The sequence below is a fragment of the Procambarus clarkii genome, chromosome 51 (genome assembly GCF_040958095.1).
Source record: "Procambarus clarkii isolate CNS0578487 chromosome 51, FALCON_Pclarkii_2.0, whole genome shotgun sequence".
In the NCBI taxonomy this organism is placed as follows: Eukaryota; Metazoa; Arthropoda; class Malacostraca; order Decapoda; family Cambaridae; genus Procambarus; species Procambarus clarkii.
In genome coordinates, this window is record NC_091200.1 from 5,974,098 (window position 1) to 5,993,797 (window position 19,700).

Genomic DNA, 19,700 nt, shown 5'->3' on the forward strand with positions numbered 1-19,700 from the left:
GGGAAGCCATTGCGGCTTACCTCATGCGCAACCCGGATTATTCCTCCATAGTGGATCCTTCTGCCTTCGTGTTTCGATCATCTTTTCCTTACTGGGTTCATTATGAGGTTCCAGAGTCGTCCTGGCTTGCAGACTGCCCCTTTTTCTCACTGAAAGGTTGGCATAAGTTCTGTCGGTCCCGCACTCTTGAGTGGCATGAGGCTCATATGGTGGTCCAGGTTTTCCTGGGGGGCGACTTTGAGCACCTCAATGTGTGCTTATTCGCCCCTGCCCTTCCTCGGGATGTCGCCATTGTGAAGCTTCACATGCAGGTTCCCACCCTCTCGGCTGTTCTGGTTGGTGAAAATGTGCGCCCCCATGGTCTGTTGGCGTCGGTCTTGCAGTTCTTTTCCCTTCTTGAGCTATTCTCAGATTGGCATGAGGAAGATGTTGAGGCGCTTATAGCCGATCCTGGGTCTGATACGTTGGTCTCAGCGGTGTGTGCGTCGTCTGCTCTTTTGAAGCTGTTCGCACCGATCATATTGACACGTTTCGATTCATCCAGGTTTCAGGGATTGGCTCAGTTTTGTTGTGGGGCGTCAAGCTTATTGCTCTCATTGCCTTCCATTCAACATAAATCTGGCACAGTGTGTGTTCACACACCTTACCGGGGTTGTTGTGGCCCGTCTGAGTCTCTTAGGGGGTTCGGGTTCTCACCTACATCGATGACTGGCTGGTGTAGGCTCCCAGCCTGTCCACTTGTCTGCTCACCCGGGATTTGGTTCTTTCCCAGCTCACTGGGTTCAGGTTCCTGGTGAATTGGAGGAAGTACCATCTGGTTCCCCTCTCAGGTTCAGTCTTGCTGGGTCTTGTGTGGGGCTCTCGGACCACTTCCTTGTCTCTCCCTCCAGAGTCTCTGCTTCGGCTGCAGTCCTGGCTTCGCTTGTCTCTTGGGGGGTTCCCGGGTCACCCGGTGGTTGCTTGAGGGTTTGTGCGGGAGCCTGAAATTTGATGTGATGGTCTACCCGCCGTTTTGGGTTTGGCTTCGTTGGCTGTTCTGGTTCCTTTGGGAACAGCCCTTCCACCTCTCTCATGACAGCTAGGTTCGGCCTCAGGGTGCTTTGTGTCGGCTGCTGCGTCACCAGCTTTTTCTTTGGGTTTTCCATGGTACTGTACCTTGGTGCCTACCTGAGCCCCTCACTTAATGTATTCATGGACGCGTCATCTCTTGGCTGGGGCTTTGTGACCAGTGCTCACCAGGCCGGCGAGGGGCAGTGGAGTTCGTCCTTCCATCAGGCCCAAAGCATGGTGCAGGAGTTTGCGGCAGTCTGGGGGTCGCTTTGGAGGGTTCGGGTCGCTCGCGGATCAATGATCCGGCTCCACTCAATCTGCTCCCCGGTGGTTCATTGTCTGAACCGAGGGGGTTCGATGCAGTCCTTGGCTCTTTGGGGCTACTCGCTTCGGATGACTCGTCAGCCGAGTTCTCAGGGTTTGGCTCTCCTGGCTGTTCCCGTTCCAGAGGGTGTCCAATGACCTGGTGGACGGCCTGTCTCGTTTCATTCCCCTGTCCATGGAATGGACAGTCAACGCCAACACATTCAGTTGGCTCTGCTAGACGTATGGGCTCCAAAAGGTGGACCTCTTCGCCTTCCCCGACTGTAACGGCGTTGGGGTCAATGCCTTGCAGCAGGACAGGTCGAGGTGGGGTTACCTGTACCTCTTTCTCCTGGTTCTGCTGTTGCTCCAGGTCCTAGCTCGCTTGAAGACTTACCAAGGGAGAGTAGTCCTCTTGGCTCCTTGGTGGCCGGCCAAGCCTTGGTTTCTGGTGCTGCTTACTCGATGTCGGAATCGAGGGTCTTCCTGCGGCTCCACCTCTTTCAGCAGATTGGTATGGTCCATTACGTGGCTGGATCGATCTTCTCCTCGAATCTTCGCGTCTGGTCTTTCTAACTCGAGTCTATCACCACTTGTATGGTGAGCAGGAGGCTTCGAATCTTTGGTTCAGGATTGTTTTTCTATGGCTCTTTTTCTGTTGGCATTGGCTTCTGGGGGTCGGGTCGGGTCAGAGAGCTTCATGCTCTCCTCCGGCGCAGAGGTTTCTGCTGTTTTGGTCCTGGTGATAGGTTTGTTCGTTTGCAGCCGTCTCCTCCTTTTCTGGCAAAGAATGAGTCTGTTGCTATCTGGAAGGGTTGATGCATCGGTCAGGGTCAGGCTGGGGGTACATCATGTGTTGTGTCTGGTTGCGGCTCTCCGCCGTTATCTGCATGCCATGGCCTCAGTGGCCGGGGACCTGCTTTGGGTTGACCCGGTTTCCATTCTTCCCTGTTCTAGGGCTCTGGTCTCCCAGGTCATCCGCAGGTTACTTGGTCCAGCCAGCCTGTGGTCTATCCTCATGCCCTCGACGTTCGTGAGTTTGGTGTGCTAGCTGCCGTCTTCCGTAACATGTCTTGGGCTGACATTTAAGCACAGGATTTTTGGAGGTCGAACATGGTCCTGGCCGCTCACTACCTTGTCAGTGTTCCTGGGCCTAGCCGGGCCAGTGTCATATTGGGTCAGTGATTGCAGCTAGTTGTCTCGCCTTCATGTTGAGGAGTGAGTGCCGACCACCTCCAGGGTAAGTTCTTCTTGTTTTGTCTTTGGGTAAGTAGCTATGGGGAGCCGAAGGGTCTCTCCCCAGAAAACCAGCATTGAATGTAATGAAATGCCATTTTGTGGGAGTCCCAGAGGCTCACCGACAACCCTTCCTCCCTCCCTCCGGTTGGTATTTTTTTTTTGCGGTTTTTGACATCCAGCCTCAGAACTGCAGGGTAAATAGCCGGTGCTGGGGTCTAGGGCTCCCGATTTCCCCTCCAGGGAGAGAGGAGGTGGGGTTGTGCAGACAGCCATGTAGCGAAGTGGTGATGTCATGCTCGTTTGCACATTTTCATTTGGGGAATTCTGTCCACTATTTCAGCTTTCAGTAGCAATATTTTAACCAGAACAGGCGATTTGTTTTGGGGCGCTTATCTTTCTGGGTGCTTGACCTGGTCAATATCAGACATAGAATGCTTCCAACCACACTGGGGTTTCTATAAGCCATTGCTCCTTGTGCCTCTTTGAAGGGGGGCCAGGTTCTGGCTCGTGGTCCCTGGTAGGCCTAGAACTCCATATGCATTGGCTAATGCCAGGGTCTAATACATTCATTTCAGCCCAGTTAGCTCTGGGGAGCCTCTGGATCTCACCCAGAAAATGGCATTTCATTACATTCAATGCTGGTTTTATTTTTCACATGTGGTTTTCTGCATACATATTATACATATATATATATATATATATATATATATATATATATATATATATATATATATATATATATATATATATATATATATATATATATATATATAATATATATATAAAATACATATACATTATATATAAATATTAAATTGAACCATCAACCTAGTGCACCTATCAAACTTACCAAAGCATTTAGAAAGGTTGGTTTGCTTGTCAATGAAAACCTTTGCAGAGATGACTTTGCCAAATGGCCAGAATGCTTGGGCAAGTTCTTGGTCTGAAAACTCCTGTGGAAGGTGGTAGATAAAGAGGTTTGCACCATCAGGCCCCTCGACTTGTTTGCCTGCAGGATTAGATGATGATGCAGCTCCTAACCCGGCAGTGGCAGTAACATTGTTGGGGAAACCTGTAAGATAATTTATATTTCACTAGTAAGATAAATTATCAATTATAGCATATAATCAATGAATAGTAAAATTATTGAAAATTTAAACAAGGTAATACATATGTAACACAAACAGGGAACAATGGTTTAAAGCGCAACAAGCCACAATGTAAGACTGAAAATAGATGCTTTTTCACACACAGGGTATAAACCCATGAAACCTGATGAAGCCATAAATGCCAAAACTCTGTTGATTTTAAAATCCAGATTGAAAAAATTATCAGGACAAATGGGGAAACCATTGATGAGCCGCTGGCTTTCTGTCCACATCGAGACCACTAAAGTGTTAATGGCCCTCAGGTAAAATCAGGTAAAATGTCCATAATGAAAGAAAATAAAAATCATAAAATAAATTAAGGAAAGGAATGCTGTTTCATGTTCTAATAGTAGCATAAAACGGGATTACCTGTATTCAGTTACATTCTTATAACCACTTCTTTACAGATATGGTTAAATTAACAAATGTCTTTTTAAAATTATCATAAATAACAAGAATTTTGTTTAATTTATCATCACATCTAGGCCCTCAGGAAACATGTATGTAGTGAGTATATTATGTCAATAATATACTCGCTCCAAGAGTACAAGGAGAACTCTCGAGTACACGAATTTGTGTTTTGCGAGCTCATACCATATAATATATAGAAGAAAAATAGGGTCAAGTTTCAGAGACCTCCCAAAAGCACATTCTTCAATTCATATCTCAAATCTCCCTTCTTTGGACCCACAAATGTACTGTATAAGGTAATTTATACATTTACCAATGATGTACAAAAATGTAAATATTACCTTTCATTCATTCATAGAAACATGTTGAGATGCACTAGGAGTTATGCAATGTTTGGGCGATGCCACAGTGCAGGAATGTATCCCGAAAAATGTAGTGTGTTGAAACACAAGAAACTGGCACTAACTCGTGATATGCAAACCATGCTTACTATAAGCAATTAAGTGTTGAAGGATGTGGCTAGGCCATGCAAAAGTATGTGCTACACCAGATTAAGGCTTCATAAGGGGTCTACTGTATATGAACGTAAGTAAGTAATTAATTATCAACAAGCCAGGAATTAGGCTATGTAGCACTGTATATGTACTGTATATGAAAACCAATCTAAAGAATTTGCCAAGGCTTCAAATTATAGCTGTCACTATAAATGTGATGCAGTTGTTGCTTTCTTGCACTAACATAGTAAAAATAAAATTAAATGTATGCCAACAAATGCAACTCATGAATTGAAGCTGAACACCTGAATAAAGAAAAGAACGGAAAATGCAGATGAAAAGGGAAATACTGTCAGAAAAAATGAAATAAAACAATTTTCTGTGGGGAGTCCTGTCTGCTCCCTGAAACTATCAAACTGACATGTGCCATATTAGTTTTGTGCCCTCAGTCTCTGGAGTTCAAGTGACCAGCGCCAGAACCTTGTCCCCTCAGAGAGGGGCAGGGAGCAATGGCCAGTATGAGCACTCTACATTTAGAGTTTGTCATGTCTGCCATCGACCAGGGATACCACCAGAAAGGTAGGCTAATCTAATACACCTCTAACTGGTTAAAATTGCAACCTACATCCAAACAGAGCCAAAGAACTCCCCAAACAAAAACTATGAAACTAGTGCACCTGCTCGTTAGTGCCCCCCTTCCCCGACAGGGAGATGCCCGCTCAGTTGAACCAGCCGCACCACCCCCAGTTCGTTGACTGATGTGCTGGTGTCCACACACATCTCCTCTGGCCTCGAATAGAGTCTGGCTTTGGCGTTTGTGGCTTTGCCAGCTGTGGTGGTGGTGGCCAGGTGTTCTTTAAGTTCACTGGGCTGCATGTGCCTAGAGCTATCTTCCCTAGGCGCCCAGTAAATACTCCCCTTGTGAGTCAGGGTTATCTTCCCTGGGATGTTCGGGTCTTTTTGTTTTCTTTGTTTTCTTGGTGCAATTTGCTTCATTGGCAGTGGAGGTCTGCCTAGCTTCACATTAGGCTAGCCTAATTGATTGTGTTGGTGGTTCTCCTCTGTTTCCCTGAGGTTTCACAGCGACCGCTGGTTGTCAGTTTGCCTGCAACAAACATGAGTTACCGGCTTAGCTGGCACCAGTGCCTGGGCTTCACATAGGGATAACGTACCCATGGGACCTGGAAAACTCCGTTGGGCTCAGGGGTACCATGGATGCGACTTCCGAGCCCTGTCACACATTGTGTGATGTTGAGGGTTGTTCGTTGCCTCTGCCTCATGGTGACGATCATCCATCCTGCCTTTGTCATCCTGCCTGTTGTTTCGGAGACACCTACGACTGAGAGTCTTGCAGGACATGTTTCCTGCTTGTTACTCAATTTACCCATTCCTCATTTGAGGATGTTAGGGGGTCAGGCGGCGGCTTTTTGCATGCTAGATATTCTGTGTTGCAGCGGCCTAGATTAGTTGCCTGCTTGGACGCCCCAGGGCTACCCAGTTTGGATTTAGGGATCAGGATTTAGGGGTCGTTGGTTACTTCAACTTTGGTTCAGTTCATGCCCTTGCTTTCTTCCCATACTGGTGTTGTTCGCTCTGTTCCCCCCCCCCCCCCCCAACTTGCTTCTAAACGTCGGAGGGTTTCGGGGCCGGGGCTAAGTTTTGCTTGGGATGATGCCAGGGTTTCGCTTGATGATGATGATGAGAGGCACCAGCAGGTGCCTCTCTTTTAAGCTCTTCCCCAGGCAGGGTTTGTTGTTGCAGGGCCAAAGGTTTTCATATCCTCTGTCTCTGACCTTGAGATGGGTGAGGACCCCCTCCCATCACCCCTGGATTTATTTCTGGGGTGCCTTTGGGTTCCCCAGATACATTCTTCCAGAGGTTTCCTTCCTCTCGGATTTCCCCTGTTGAGGTTCGGGAGCCTCTTGGTGCTCACCTTCCGCAAGACTCGGTTACACCTTGATACCCCCTTTTTAAGGGGTATCGAGGTGAAACACCTTGGGTTATTGATGCTGGTGTAACACCTTGGGTTGTTATTCTGATTATCGCATCTTTTGGGTGTGTTATGAGGTTCCAGAGTCTGCTGTTTTTGAAGGGGAGCCATGTCTCTCAGTAGTTGCTCGAGCAGTTGTGCGGGAGCCTGAACTTTGCCCTGTTAGTTTTCCCAATGGGCATGATTAAGCTTCAGAGGCTATTCTGATATCTCCAGGGCACCCCCTTTCCCTGATCTTGTGATCGCTGGGTTCGGGTCCCATGTTCTTACATCGGTTGTTGCATCTCAGGCTTCCGCTTCAGGTATTTCGGAGTTCGGTACCATGGCGCCTTGCCATGCCCTCGCTCGATGTGTTCACGGACGTCTTGTCTCTCGGCTGGGGTTTTGTGACCAGGTTGGCCAGGGGCATTGGGCTCCATCCTTTCGTTGGGATCACAGCACAGTGTGGGAGTTTGCGGCTGTGTGGCAGGCACTGCAATGAATTCGGTAGCTGCTGCGGCACTGAACGCCACGAAGGCAAACACCGCCTAGGAAACTGAGGCCAGAGAAGCGTCTATCCCGGTTGACATTAGCTTACGAACTGGTGCTTGGCAGCTGGCGCGGTGAGGTCCAGGGGCCCCCCCCTCCCCCTCTCGGGGCGAGGAGGGCTGCGCGGACAATCGGCGCGGCAGTAAATTGTGATGTTTGATTGTTTGCTTGTTTCCTTGGGATTGTAGGAAGTTTCTAACTCTGTTCATTTTATTTTAGTTTCTTACCATGTGGGGTTTATTTTGTTATGCCTACCTTTCTGGGTGCCTAACTCCGGTCAATGGCAGATAAGGAAAACCCCCAACCACAGGGGGGGTGTTTCCAGGGTCATTGCTCCCTGAAACATCTCTGAAGGGGCCAGGTTCTGGCGCTGGTCCCTGGTAGGTCTGAACTCCATAGCTAATGTCCCAGTCTAATATAACATACATTAGCCTGATAAGCTCCAGGGAGCCATAGGGGCTCCCTACAGAAAGGTACATTGTAGTAAGGTTTTATATTAACAAATAACTAAAATATAAACTGACAGAGGTGATTACACTGGTAAAGATATATATCTTAAGTACTAATATTGGAGAAGTGGGTACTACAAGATACAATGGGAGTTTGAAGCACAAGGTAAGAAACTATGATCATGAAATTAGCTACCTTTCGGTTTTACTTTAGAATAGGGCATGGGTTGGACAATTTTTTAATTCACCAGGAAGTGAGTTACGAAGACTGGTGGTTCCAAAATATAAAGTGATCATAAGAATATAAGAATAAAAGTAACTGCAGAAGGTCTATTGCCCCATACGAGGCAGCTCCTATTTATAACCACCCAATCCCACTTGTATACATTTCCAACCCCACGTTTGAAACAATCAAGGGACCCCACCTCCATGTTACGCAGTAATTGGTTCCACAAATCAACAATCTTGTTATCGAACCAATATTTACCCAGGTCTTTCCTAAATCTAAACTTATCCAATTTATACTCATTGTTTCGTGTTCTGTCTTGTGTTGATACTATTAATACCCAATTAATATCCCCTTTGTTATGCCCATTCATCCACTTGTACACCTCTATCATGTCACTCATAATTCTTCGCCTTGCTAGAGAATGTAATTTATGCTTTGTCAATCTTTCTTCATATGACAGGTTTCTAATTTGGGGATTAATTTTGTCATCCTACGCTGCACGCGTTCTAGTGAATTTATATCCATTCTATAGTAAGGCAACGAAAACTGAACTGCATAATATAAATGGGGCCTAACCAGAGCAAGATGAAGCTGAAGAACAATACCAGGTGTCTTATTAGTAACACTTCGATTAATAAATCCCAGAATCCTATTTGCCTTATTATGAACATTTATGCATTGATTTTTTAGTTTTAAATTCTTACTAATCATAACTCCCAGATCCCTTTTGCAATCAGACTTCGCAATCTCAATACCATCTAGCTCATATCTTGTAACTCTATCATCATTACCTAGCCTCAATCATGAGCCATCGCTCCCTGCACCTCTCTGAGGGGCCTAGATTCTGGCTTGTGCCTGGTAGGCACAAAGAACTCTGCAACTGATGACGCTTGGTAATATAGCACTTAATCAGTGATGATAGCTTCAGGGAGTCAACGGGGCTCCCCACAGAAAAAGTCATGTTTGGTAATCCCATCAGGATACTGGTCTAAATACCAGATGGGGAGATAAAGCACTAATGAACACAAGTAAGCACACAGAAATATGATTAAAGTCGCATTTAACCCTTAGGCCGCTAAGGGCCTCTTAGCCTTCAAAACCCACAGGTGCAACAAAAAAAAAAAAAAATCCAAAAAATTCTTTCATCTTATAAAAGTGTTCATTTGTGTTCCCTGATCACAGGAAAAAAAATCGTAGTTGGCATATTTTGGCCGCAATAGGGCGGGGAAGTTTGGCAAAAAAGGAGGCGTTGACAGAGCAGGCGCCAGACGAGGTCTGCTCCACCCCAGCTGTCAGGGGGGGAGTTGCCACAAAGATATAATTACCTAATTACTATATTAGATACTGGTCTAATGCCAGATGGGGAGATAAAGCACTAATGAACACAAGTAAGCACACAGAAATATCATTAAAGTTGCATTTAACCCTTAGGCCACTAAGAGCCTCTTAGCCTTCAACACCCACAGGCGTGACAAAAAAAAAAAATCCAAAAAATTCTTTCGTCTTATAAAAGTCTTCATTTGTGTTCCCTGACAACTGGGAAAAAAATCATAGGTGGCATATTTTGGCCGCAATAGGGCAGGGAAGTCTGGGGAAAAAAAAAAAAAAAAGAGGCGTTGACAGAGCAGGCGCCAGATGAGGTCTGCTCCGCCCCAGCTGTCAGGTGGGAGTTGCCACAAAAATATTATTACCTAATTATTTCAATGTCTCTGATTTTTTCCTTGTTTTTTGCAGTAATATTATTGAATAGTGTGTATATTGTGATATATTTATACTGTATAGTAAAATATATAGTAACTATACTGTTTTTGCTTTTATTCACTATACACAGACGTTATATATAAGTATCTACATGTTTTGTTCACCATAACTGTACATCTAAGCTTGTATGGTGAGTTCAGGCAATAAGAGACGTAGCTACACACACAGTCAGCTGGTGGCTGCTGCCCTCACTGGTTCAAGGCCAGACACACTAATATTTCTACTCCAACAATACTATTTGTGGTGTTATTACACTATATACAACCATTATATATAAGTATCTACATGTTTTAATCACCGCACCTGTACAAATTAGCTGGTATGGTGCTCAAAGACTATAGTGGTCACCAATACACAACATGACATGTCATGCAATTGACGCACCTCCCTCACCAAAATGGCGGCTCCCAACATACTCCTATTGTTGTTATTACAATATATATATATATATATATATATATATATATATATATATATGTCGTACCTAGTAGCCAGAACGCACTTCTCAGCCTACTATGCAAGGCCCGATTTGCCTAATAAGCCAAGTTTTCATGAATTAATGCTTTTTCGACTACCTAACCTACCTAACCTAACCTAACCTAACTTTTCCGGCTACCTAACCTAACCTAACCTATAAAGATAGGTTAGGTTAGGTTAGGTAGGGTTGGTTAGGTTCGGTCATATATCTACGTTAATTTTAACTCCAATAAAAAAAATTGACCTCATACATAATGAAATGGGTAGCTTTATCATTTCATAAGAAAAAAAATAGAAAAAATATATTAATTCAGGAAAACTTGGCTTATTAGGCAAATCGGGCCTTGAATAGTAGGCCAAAAAGTGAGTTCTGGCTACTAGGTACGACATATATATATATATATATATATATATATATATATATATATATATATATATATATATATATATATATATATATATGTCGTACCTAGTAGCCAGAACTCACTTCTCAGCCTACTATGCAAGGCCCGATTTGCCTAATAAGCCAAGTTTTCATGAATTAATGTTTTTTCGTCTACCTAACCTACCTAACCTAACCTAACCTAGCTTTTTTTGGCTACCTAACCTAACCTTACCTATATATATAGGTTAGGTTAGGTTAGGTAGGGTTGGTTAGGTTCGGTCATATATCTACGTTAATTTTAACTCCAATAAAAAAAAACTGACCTCATATAGAATGAAATGGGTAGCTTTATCATTTCATAAGAAAAAAATTAGAGAAAATATATTACTTCAGGAAAACTTGGCTTATTAGGCAAATCGGGCCATGCATAGTAGGCTGAGAAGTGCGTTCTGGCTACTAGGTACGACATATATATATATATATATTATATATATATATATATATATATATATATATATATATATATATATTATATATATATATATATATATATATATATATATATATATATATATATATATATATATATATATATATATATATATATATATCTACATCTGTGTTCACCATAGCGAACCACTAAACTGGTATGGTGAGTCCAGTCAATAAAAGGTGGCCACACACAGTCAGAAGATGACACCACCTCCCTCCCTCCCTAAGCTCTCCCACCATAGAACACAGTGCTAAATATCACCACAATCCTGCTACTATCAGAATCCTGGTCAGTTTTACCACAGTCATGGGTCTTCTGTAATACTGTCATTGCTAAATAATAGCATGTACATATATATTTTGACATTTTTAGGAGATGCTGTGGTCACAAGCTGAACAGCGGTGCTGTGAGCTCATGCTGCGTGCGCCAGCATTGGTGGCTCACTCAGTACTGAGGCTCTCACACCTGGGAATGTTGCCCATGATTTTTTTTTTCTAGGTGGCATCTGATAACTATTAGTCATGGCTGGACTATAGCTGCCCCTATCCCTCGTGGAACATTTAAAATCATGCGCTAGAGCCTCAATCGTCTATATATGTATTGCGCAATTTTGGTAAAGTTACTCTCATCGTCTACATACGTATAGTCTAAGGGTTAAGAAAACAAGGAAAATGAACTGCATTTCTTTTCATGGTATACTAATATATTTCTTCCAGGGAAAAGATAACAGACTTTTTACATAAACCTATTGGTGCTGCAAAATATAGGACAGAAAACAATATTTTTGATGACAAACATAAATGCCACAGTGTACAAGTCATAAGGGAATGGAAAACTACACTAATTTAAACATTCATGCAATACTGGAAATTATCAAAGGATCAAGATGATAGAAGCCATGGCTACCATTCAAGGTATTGGGGCAATGATTGATTAAGGTGTACTCAATCAAATTTCATTCAACAAAGCCACTTGAGGTTATCTTGAGATGCTTTCGGGGCTTTTTTAGTGTCCCCGCGGCCCTGTCCTCGACCAGGCCTTCACCCCCCAGGAAGCAGCCCGTGACAGCTGACTAACACCCAGGTACCTATTTTACTGCTAGGTAACAGGGGCATAGGGTGAAAGAAACACTGCCCATTGTTTCTCGCCTGGGATCGAACCCAGGACCACAGGATCACAAGTCCAGCATGCTGTCCGCTCAGCCGACCGGCTCCCCACTGCAATGGCTTTGTTAAATTAAATTTGTTGAACAAAGTCATCAACAAAATTTGATTGAGTCGCCTTCATTCCCAATAGGCTTATATGACTAACAAGGGCCTGTCATGGATTGAATTGGATGGAGCTTGTCTGGTAGCAAGTACCAAAGAGCCACAAAACACCCACCACAAAGAAGCATTTCATTACATTCAACACTGCTTTTCTGGAGGGAGCTCCGTCGGCTCCCCTGAGCTATCCAGGCTGAATAGATATGTATAACTTTCTGGCATCAGTCAAGGTGCTTGGAGTTCTTGCCTACCGGGGACCACGAGCCAGAACCTGGCCCCCTTAGAGAGGCACGAGGAGCAATGGCCTATAGAAACCCCCCTCTGTGGTTGGGAGTATTCTATGTCTGCCATCGACCGGGACAGGCATCCAGAAAGGTAGGCACCCCTAAACAAACCCCTATTCTGATGAAAATATTGCTACCGAAAGCCGAACGAGTGGACAGAACTCCCAAAACAAAATTAGCAAACTAGCATGACGTCATCATGTCGCCGCGCCTTCGTCTGCACAACCCCACCCCTCCCTGGAAGAGGGAAGGGAAAGCCCCAGTCGGGCAGTTCTTGGCTGATGTGATTACAGGCCGGTCGGGTGCCACTGGCTTTAGTTTTGTTTCAGTTCTGTGCCTTGTTTCGTGGGCTGTCTCTACAGGTGGTGTGTGAGCCAGGAGACATATTCCACAGTACTCGGGCTGCATGCGCCTAGAGTTCGCTTCCCTAGGTGCCCTGTAAGTGGGCACCCTTGGGGCTTGGGGCCTCCTTCCACAAGTCGCCTTGGGATCTACCTCCGTTGTGTCTTTTACTGCTCGGTATTTGGCCGTCCTTGGGATCAGCTCGGATTTTGTTGCCCTTGTTTGTCTCTGGGTTTGAAGTAGTTTTCGTCACTGATAGGGGCGCGGGGGTACTGCACAGCTAGTTATCACCTATTAAAGCAGCTGGCTCTGTTCAGCCTGGGTACGTTGTCCTCTTGTGGGGTTTTTCTTTCGTTTTTGTTTGTTTCTGCATGGTGGGGGTCTGCCTTATCCTTCCCCCTCAGTTGTTGGGGTCAGTGTGTGTTTTCTTGTGTGTTGGTGGTCTCCCCCGCTAGACCCCTGTGAGTGGACACATCCTGGGGGTTCAGCTTTTAGAAGTTCGTTTGGTAGACTTGGGTGCCAGTACCCTGCCTGGGCTTTCCTAAGCATGTTAAAATGGCTAAGGGCCCTGGGAAACCCTGGGGGGGCTCCGTGGTTCGGTGAATGTGACCGCTTAAGTCCCCTTCTCGCTTCTTACAAGAAAGCGAGTTTGAAGGATGCTCTGTCCCCTTGTCTCGGGACGACATTCACTAGTTGTACCTCTGTCTGTTGCCTGTTGGGTCGATATTCTTTTGACCTGGAGTCGTGCGACGTTGTTGCCTGTACGTGCTCCAGTTCACCTGTGCTCCTTAATATATGTGGCTGCAGGCAGTTGCGGCGTTACACGCTCAGTTCGTTTGCTGCAGCGCACTTGGTTGGTTGCGGCCCCGGATACCCCGAGGCTGCCCTGTTTTGGTTATAGGGGTCCAGACTTTGGGGTGGGAGTCGCTTCGGCTCTGGTTCCGTCCGCTCCTCCTAATCCTTTCCCTTCTGTTGTGCATACTTCCTTTCCCCTTGCTTCCGGCTCCGAACCATTGGCGGGTTTCGGGGTTGGGGCAGGGACTAGTTGGGTTGAGACTCGAGCGGTCTTAGGAGTTTTCCTCTTCCGGCGTGGCGGCAGAGGCATTCAAGCCTGTTCCTCCAGCTGTGCCATATGGGTCTGACCAGTGGAGTTCCCTTCTTTAGTGTTTTACGGCTGCCTTACTTTACTTGTGCGGCTGGGGCTTTGGGGGACAGCTCGGCCCCAAGTCCTGCCGTGAAGGTTTCCGGGGTTGGGGAGGCGGGGTACCTAGGCCCCATTTTGCCCTGCTTGGGTTTTTGTACCCTTGGAGCAGAGCTTGCAGTTCCTCAGAGTTTCATTACATTCAATGCTGTTTTTTTTTTTTAGATATTAACACCATACACTTATTCCATTTTTGCTCTTACAAGTTTTGTGAATAATTTCTTATAAATACTGTACATGGAATGGGAGTTACTAAGTGATTTTGAAATTTGCAAGTATATGTAATACTTAAAGACTCATAATGCCTTTGATGTGGTCTTCTGCAGACTCTTTATTATGCAGAACCAACCCTAGATCTCTGAGTATTTTAATTTCTTTTCACATAATTTGTATGTTATGTGTGGCCTATTTTTCCCTATTCTACACTAAATAATGATACATTTATTTGCACTGAATTATATCCACATATGGTTTTATTCACTTATTTTGTCTAGGTCTTCTTAAAGGTTATGGAAGTCATCTGAATCTTTTATTTTCCCTAGTAAGTGTATGTGTGTGAGCATGCTCACATGCCAAACTGCTCTGATGGAAGACTCGCCTTCCATTTACCTAGATAAAACAAAATTTAAAAAAAAAAAAAAAGCGTTGAATGTAATGAAACGCCATTCTCTGGGCGAGTCCTGGAGGCTTCCCAGAGCTATCCAGGTTGACATGGATATTATTAGTTTTCTGGCATCAGTCAAAGTGCATGGAGTTCGGCCTACCGGGAACCATGAGCCAGAACCTTGCCCCCTCAGATGAGGCACGAGGAGCAATGGCTTATAGAAACCCCAGTGTGGTTGGGAGCATTCTATGTCTGCCATTGACTGAGTCTGGCACTCAGAAAGGTAGGCGCCCCAAAACAAATCCCTACTCTGGTGAAAATGTTGCTACTGAAAGCCAAACGAATGGACAAAACTCCCAAATGAAAAGTAGCAAATGAGCATGACGTCATCACATTGCCACGCCGCTGTCTGCGCAACCCCCCCCTCCTCGGAAGGGAAAAGGAGGAGCCCCAGACCCTGACACCAGCGATCCAACTGACAGTTCTTAGGCAGGATGTCCAAAACAGGCAAAAAACACCGCCAACTAGGAGGGAGGGATGCCGGGGAGCCTCCAGGACTCACCCAGAAAATAATGTTTCATTATATTCAACACTGGTTTTCTGGGGTGCCCCATTGGCTCCCCGGAGCTATCTACCCAAAGACAAGGAAAAACAGAGACTTACCTGGGTGGCATTCAGCCCTCACTCCTCAGCGTGAAGTCGAGACAAATGGCTGCAACTGCCAACCCAATGCAACACAGGCTCTACCAGATTCAGGGACATTGACAAGGTAGCGAGTGTCCAGGACGCTGTTCGACCTCCAAAAACCCCGTGCCCGAATGTCAACCCAAAACATGTTGTCAAAGACGGCAGCCAAAGCAGCAAACTTATGAACGTCATGGGCATGAGGACAGACCGCAGGGTGGCTAGAATTAATAACCCTGCAGACAACCTGGGAGACCCTAGCTCGGGAACAGGAAAGGAGGGAAACCGGGTCAACCCAAAGCGCATCCCCAACCACCGAAGCTGTGACGCGCAAATAATGGCAGAGGGCCGCAACTGGACATAACACATGATGCACCCCTAGCCTGACCAATCAAGCATCAACACCCAAAGGACCACTTCGAAAAGCTGCAGTCTCATTCTTTGCCAGAAAAGAAGGAGATGGCTGCAACCGAACAAACCTACCACCAAGACCAAAAGAGCAGAAACCCCTGCGCTGGAGGAGAGCATGAAGCTCCCTGACCTGACCCCCAGAGACCAATGCCAACAGGAAAAGAGCCTCAGAAAAACAATCCTGAACCGAAGGGGCCACAACAAACCAAGGAGAAGAGAGAAAAGAGAGCACCCGGTTCAAAGACCAGGGCGGCTCAGGCAGCGCATGAGCAGGCCAGAGGTGAGACAACGCATGAGACAGCTTGCCGAATGGAGCAGATGTAACATCAATACCGAACGCAAGCTGGAGCAGCTCCCCTAGCACCACACGATAAAGGCAACAGAATTCGGCATAAGATGACGGTCCAGAAGCAACCATGAAATGAAGGACAAAACAACCTTATCAGAGGCAGAAGTACACCTATGCAGTGATAGGAAAAACTGGGAGGACTGCCACGAAACTTCATACTGCCGTCATGACGAAGCACGCAGGTAGGAGACCAACAGTGAAGCCACCTGCGACCCATACAAGTGATAATAAACCTGAGTCAGAAACTCCAGACATGAAGACTCGAGGAGAAGAACAAACCAGCCTCGTACCGGGCTGGACCGATCTGCTGAAACTGAGACCAATTCAAGAGCCAGAGGCACATGACCTGCCAGTATCACTTCAGCCAAGAACTGTTGGTTGGATCGCAGGCACGAGGGTCTGCGGCTCCCTCTTCCCCCTCCCGGGAAGTGAGGGTGTTTGTGCAGACAGCGGTGTGGCAACGTGATGATGTCATGCTCGTTTGCTACTTTTCGTTTGGGGAGCTCTGTCCACTCATTCGGCTTTCGGTAGCAATATTTTCACCAGAATAGGGGGTTTGTTTTCAGGCACCTACCTTTCTGGGTTCCAGACCACGTTGATGACAGAAATGGAATGCTCCCAACCAAACGAGGGTTTCTATAGGCCACTGCGCCTCGTGCCTTATCTGAGGGGGGCCAGGTTCTGGCTTGTGGTCCCCGGCAGGCCGAATTCTATGCACTTTGACTGATGCCAGAAAGCTAATAATATCCATGTCAGCCTGGTTAGCTCCGGGACATCGATGGGGCTTCCCCCCAGAAAAAAAATGTTTCTAATGCTGCTACAAAGGAATACCCAAAAAAAACGACACACTACATCATGCTAAAACCAAGTTTATGTTTGAAGTAATTCTAGTGAAGCAAATTCAAGTTAATCACCAAGAAGCATTACACGGATGAAAAATATATAAAGCAAAGATTCAGGTATACCACAGCATGGGCACCTAGTAGTGTACATTGTTTTGATTATCTTTGATATATTAACTAATAGCAAATGTAACCTGCAACAGTTGACAATCAAAGCAAGACTACTTCTAGGCTAATAAAATCTCCTTATATCACTGACAAACCATGAATTAAGGCATGCACTTACCACTTAAAGATGATGTGAGCCCAGTCAGCACTGCAACAGAATCCCAAGCATAACCACGTTAGTCTCTCTGCTTGCAATTTAAATAATTAACTACCATATTAACCATCACATTAAATAAACATTCAAAAGTGAGCCAAGTTCAGCACTACATCACACATGAGTTAATGACTGCGTAGCTTATGTTTTTACATAACTTGGGTTTTTATGCAATCTTAGAGCTTTTTACCTTTTTTTTTTTTTTTTAGGAAAGCACAATAATATTATTTATATTTTAAAATCTGAATAAGCATAATCAAAATACAGAAGTGATAGAACAGATATAAGGTTACCAAGGACTAAGATTGCTATGGTATAAAAATTATTTGTACAAAAGCCATTCTCAAAAGCCAATTATAACTGCTTTTTCAGTTAGGAGTGCACAGCTTTTCTTCTCTCTTTGTACTAATGTGCAAAACATATTTGGTTAACTGAATTTCAATTCATGTCAGTAAAATAAAATTATGAGTTGACTTGCTTGGCCCTATATTTATCATAAGAAATGCAAAATATCGGGAAGTTAAAAGTAAAATTTGTATACGACAGAAAAGCACCACAATAAAGATAAATCTGCACTCATAGCTGATGCAGCTCAAGTTTGATCCCCACACTCTAATAAAGCTCATTTGCTAGGACATATGTAAATATGATCAGTGTCTTACTCAAGCCTCAAACTATACTTAATTTCCATAAGTGCGAGTTGCCTCCCAATGAAGATATGATTGCACAAAAGAAATGGCTTATTTCTCTTGGTGTATAATGCACAATATTTTTTTTAAATAAATCTGCCCCTAAATTTTGCCTATGGATAAAACAAACTATTTTATGAGCAAGATCACTGTTGGCTGCTTCCCTAGACATTACCATTATACATCCAGGACACTGTGCACATGGCAGGATCTTGTTGACTATGATCACAATGAGAAGTAACTTTGCAAATAGTTTTGCATAAGTTTACTGGGGAACTTTGTGAGCCTCAAGAGAAGACTTACAAAATATTAAGAACTGAGCGCTGAAAATTACTACTCAAACAGAGAAGGCAGCATAAAAATCCTTGCCAAAGATTCAAATTCAAAATTCAAATGTTTATTCAGGTAAAGTGCATACATACAAGAGGTATACAATAATTGATAGATTTACAGATAGAGCTAGTACATACAATGCCTAAACCCACTATTACGCAAAGCTTTTCGGGCAGGACAGATCACAAGCCCCTCAATTTAACTGAACAAGCTCATAAAGAAACCACCATACAATAAGCAGTAATAGAAGAGGGCTCTAACTTGATCAACGTCCAAATTCAATATTAATCATACACACGAGGGTGTAGAAGACCCCTATACCCAACAAGAAAAGTACTGGATCATAAAACACAGTGCCACATCAGGAAACCAGCATACAGCAGAATCACACTCAAGTTTGGGGATGATACCATAGTGCACCCACTAGAAGATTCCACATGTGAAAAAACCTGCGCATAAAAAGACCCATTACCAGGGCATACCCCCCCCCCCCCCAGGAGAAAGTTCAGTAGCAACAGGTATGTTCTCCATGAACATTAGCCTCACCTTGAACATCAAGGATGAAGAATAGCTAAATTAGCCTGGAACTTAACTAAAAGTGTTTAAACTCTACATACGATAGCAACAGTATCTGGGAACATCACCTTTTTTTATATTTTATGCAAATTATATACATAGTGTAATACTATGTAAGCTTTTAACCTGACTTTTAAAAGATAAAAATAAAAAATGCATTATACACCAGGTTCAATGTTTTTTTGTAATATTATTTATATATACAGGAGTTCTTTCATTCTTGTAAAGCCACTAGCATGCATAGTGTTTCGGGCAAGTCCTGAATCCTAATTTTTCCAAGGAATACGACCCGCCAAATCATTTAACAATCAGGCACCCATTAATTGCTGGGTGAATAGAGGCTACAGTTAAGGATTGGCACCCAGTCAATCCTCCCCGGCCAGGATACGAACCCAGGCCAAAGCGCTCGTGAAGCGCCGGGCGAGTGTTTTACCACTGTGCCACAGAGACTATTCGTCACCAATGCATAAAGCCAGTGTGAATTACACACTAAAGTGCACTATACACCAGAGTGCATTATACACACCAGAATTCATAATACACCAGAGTGCATTATATACCAATCTGCATTATACATCATTGCATTATACACATGTGCATTATACATCATTGAACATTATATGCTAGTGTGCATTACACAAAAATTGAAGAATACTAAAGTTTGCAATGTAGTAATAAATCATTTTGTTGAGGACAGGCAGCCTGTGTATGTATATATGTATTCACCTAGTTGTACTCACCTAATTGTGCTTGCGGGGGTTGAGCTCTGCTCTTTCAGCCCGCCTCTCAACTGTCAATCAATCAACTGTTACTAACCACTAATTTGTTTTTTTTTTTCACA

At 44.3% G+C, this 19,700-nt stretch overlaps 1 protein-coding gene across 12 annotated transcripts in view; it reads right to left on the reverse strand.

Moving 5' to 3' along the window:
• LOC123774618 (CUGBP Elav-like family member 1) overlaps positions 1–19,700 on the reverse strand; it is a gene marked incomplete at its 5' end in the record, with an annotated part of 187,982 nt that overhangs the window by 21,934 nt on the left and 146,348 nt on the right. For 9 of the 12 annotated variants that reach the window (XM_069303907.1, XM_045769103.2, XM_045769100.2 and 6 more), the window contains 2 exon segments: positions 3,443–3,664; positions 17,226–17,255. In XM_069303907.1, coding sequence (XP_069160008.1) covers positions 3,443–3,664; positions 17,226–17,255 — 252 coding nt within the window. 12 annotated transcript variants of the gene reach the window in all.